A 2,500-nucleotide genomic window follows, 5' to 3' on the forward strand; every position below is an offset into this window, starting at 1 on the left:
CTGTTTAGTCCTTGCAGGATTTCACATTTTATATGAATGTAAAAAAAAACAAAAAAATTTGTGATGCACGTAATGCATGCGCTTTTATTTATTTATTTATTTATTTATTGATTGATTGATTGATTGATTGATTGTCAGAAATCTACTTGCACTGGTGAAACACCAGCACAGTGAGGACACGCGTGTAATGACTTTCTTGTGAATGTGTGTTTGATGATGTCACATGACGCATGATGTGTCCTGAATCTGCAGAAAATCTCTGGTCATTTTGAAAAATCGCAAAGTCCTTATAAAATATTTCGGACTTGAATTTGTGTTAATTTCCTCAGAATCGTGAGATCCTGGAGGGACTGTATAAGGTTCTCGTCATGTAGGAACACATTTACTGAATCATACATTTTTTTATTTATTCATCCGTTTGTTTTTTTGTTTTTTTTTCCCAAAATAAAGCTTCCTACAAGTTTATTGTAATTAAAAAAGGTTAATTTTATAAACATTAACACATTTTAGTGTAGCTACATTTTCCTTTACACAGAATGAACTGATTTCATTATTAAATCCTCTTCCAGCGATCGTGTATGAAACCTCGTCCCGCTCGGCTGAGTCGCGATTCACAGTTTGTTAGTTTGTGTTTTCTTCTCGCTCTCGGCTCTGTGGAGACGTGAGACTGTAACCTGATGAGAAATTATTTTGAGTTCATGGAGCAACCTGTTTGTACTCTGGCTCTATCTGTTATTTGTGCTGTGTGAAAGCGGCTCTTCTGCAGTGAAGCTTTATAGAGACGAGTCTGTACAGGAAAGAAAGGAAAAACACCTTCACAGGAAATTATAGAGAAGCTTCAAATACTGGAGCAATGCTGGAATAACAAGCAGCTTCTCCAGGTTTCACACACACACACACACACACACACACACACACACACACACACACACACACATGCGCAGGGAAAGGAATGGAGTGACTGTGATAACAGGAAGCACTTACTACAGCAAGACACTCCACCTATTTTTCCTGTACTATTGATACTTTCTGTACCGTTGATCTGCTGCCACGTCCCTTTTAGATCCTCTGTTTTTGGGGAACCTGCTAGTCAGTGATGGGAAGCAGGAGACAGGAGACGTGCTTCAGAGTGTGTAGAGATTCATTTTTTATTTCATTTTATTTCCACACTCTTTAACCAGAACTAAACGACACAGTGTTTGTGTTCCTGTCTGTTAAGGAGCATCAGCTCTCCAGCGTGGGACTGAAGCCTTTTACTGAAATGTGAAAAACTCCTCATCCACAACACACTGACGCTATACTGAATGCCCCAAGAACTGTGTTGAGGACTGCGGCATGTTAGCATGTTAGCATGTTAGCATGTTAGCTTGGTCTACAGCATGTGCAAATCCTGTGATTGGTTTGAAATGTTCTTTGTGTCCAGTGACGGCTGATGATGAAAACGGACAGATTGATGCCAGCCCAAAACCAGTGGAGACGAGCACCACACCACCTCCTGGCCTTCTCAGAGAACCATGTGAAGGTAACATCGGAACATAACATCACTCCTCACCACATCACTCCACATCACTCCACATCACTCCACTCCACATCACTCCACATCACTCCTCACCACATCACTCCACATCACTCCACTCCACATCACTCCACATCACTCCACTCCACATCACATCACTCCACATCACTCCTCACCACATCACTCCACATCACTCCACTCCACATCACATCACTCCACATCACTCCTCTCCACATCACTCCACATCACTCCACATCACTCCAATCCACATCACCCCTCTCCACATCACTCCTCTCCACATCACTCCACTCCACATCACTCCTCTCCACATCACTCCTCTCCACATCACTCCTCTCCACATCACTCCACTCCACATCACTCCTCTCCACATCACTCCTCTCCACATCACTCCACTCCACATCACTCCACTCCACATCACTCCTCTCCACATCACTCCTCTCCACATCACTCCACTCCACATCACTCCACTCCACATCACTCCACTCCACATCACTCCACATCATATCACTCCACATCACTCCTCTCCACATCACTCCACATCACATCACTCCACATCACATCACTCCTCTCCACATCACTCCACTCCACATCACTCCACTCCACATCACTCCACTCCACATCACTCCACATCATATCACTCCACATCACTCCTCTCCACATCACTCCACATCACATCACTCCACATCACATCACTCCTCTCCACATCACTCCACTCCACATCACTCCACATCACATCACTCCACTCCACATCACTCCACTCCACATCACTCCACATCATATCACTCCACATCACTCCTCTCCACATCACTCCACATCACATCACTCCTCTCCACATCACTCCACTCCACATCACTCCACTCCACATCACTCCACATCATATCACTCCACATCACTCCTCTCCACATCACTCCACTCCACATCACTCCACTCCACATCACTCCACATCATATCACTCCACATCAC

General features: G+C 44.3%; 1 protein-coding gene across 1 annotated transcript in view; it reads left to right on the plus strand.

The window, feature by feature from the left end:
* LOC132862562 (fibulin-2-like) overlaps positions 1–2,500 on the plus strand; it is a 39,001-nt gene that overhangs the window by 19,617 nt on the left and 16,884 nt on the right. Inside the window, exon 7 of the mRNA XM_060894628.1 lies at positions 1,424–1,522. Within this exon, the coding sequence (XP_060750611.1) occupies positions 1,424–1,522 (99 nt within the window). The remainder of the gene's footprint in view (positions 1–1,423; positions 1,523–2,500) is intronic.

The sequence above is a fragment of the Tachysurus vachellii genome, chromosome 19 (assembly GCF_030014155.1).
Source record: "Tachysurus vachellii isolate PV-2020 chromosome 19, HZAU_Pvac_v1, whole genome shotgun sequence".
In the NCBI taxonomy this organism is placed as follows: Eukaryota; Metazoa; Chordata; class Actinopteri; order Siluriformes; family Bagridae; genus Tachysurus; species Tachysurus vachellii.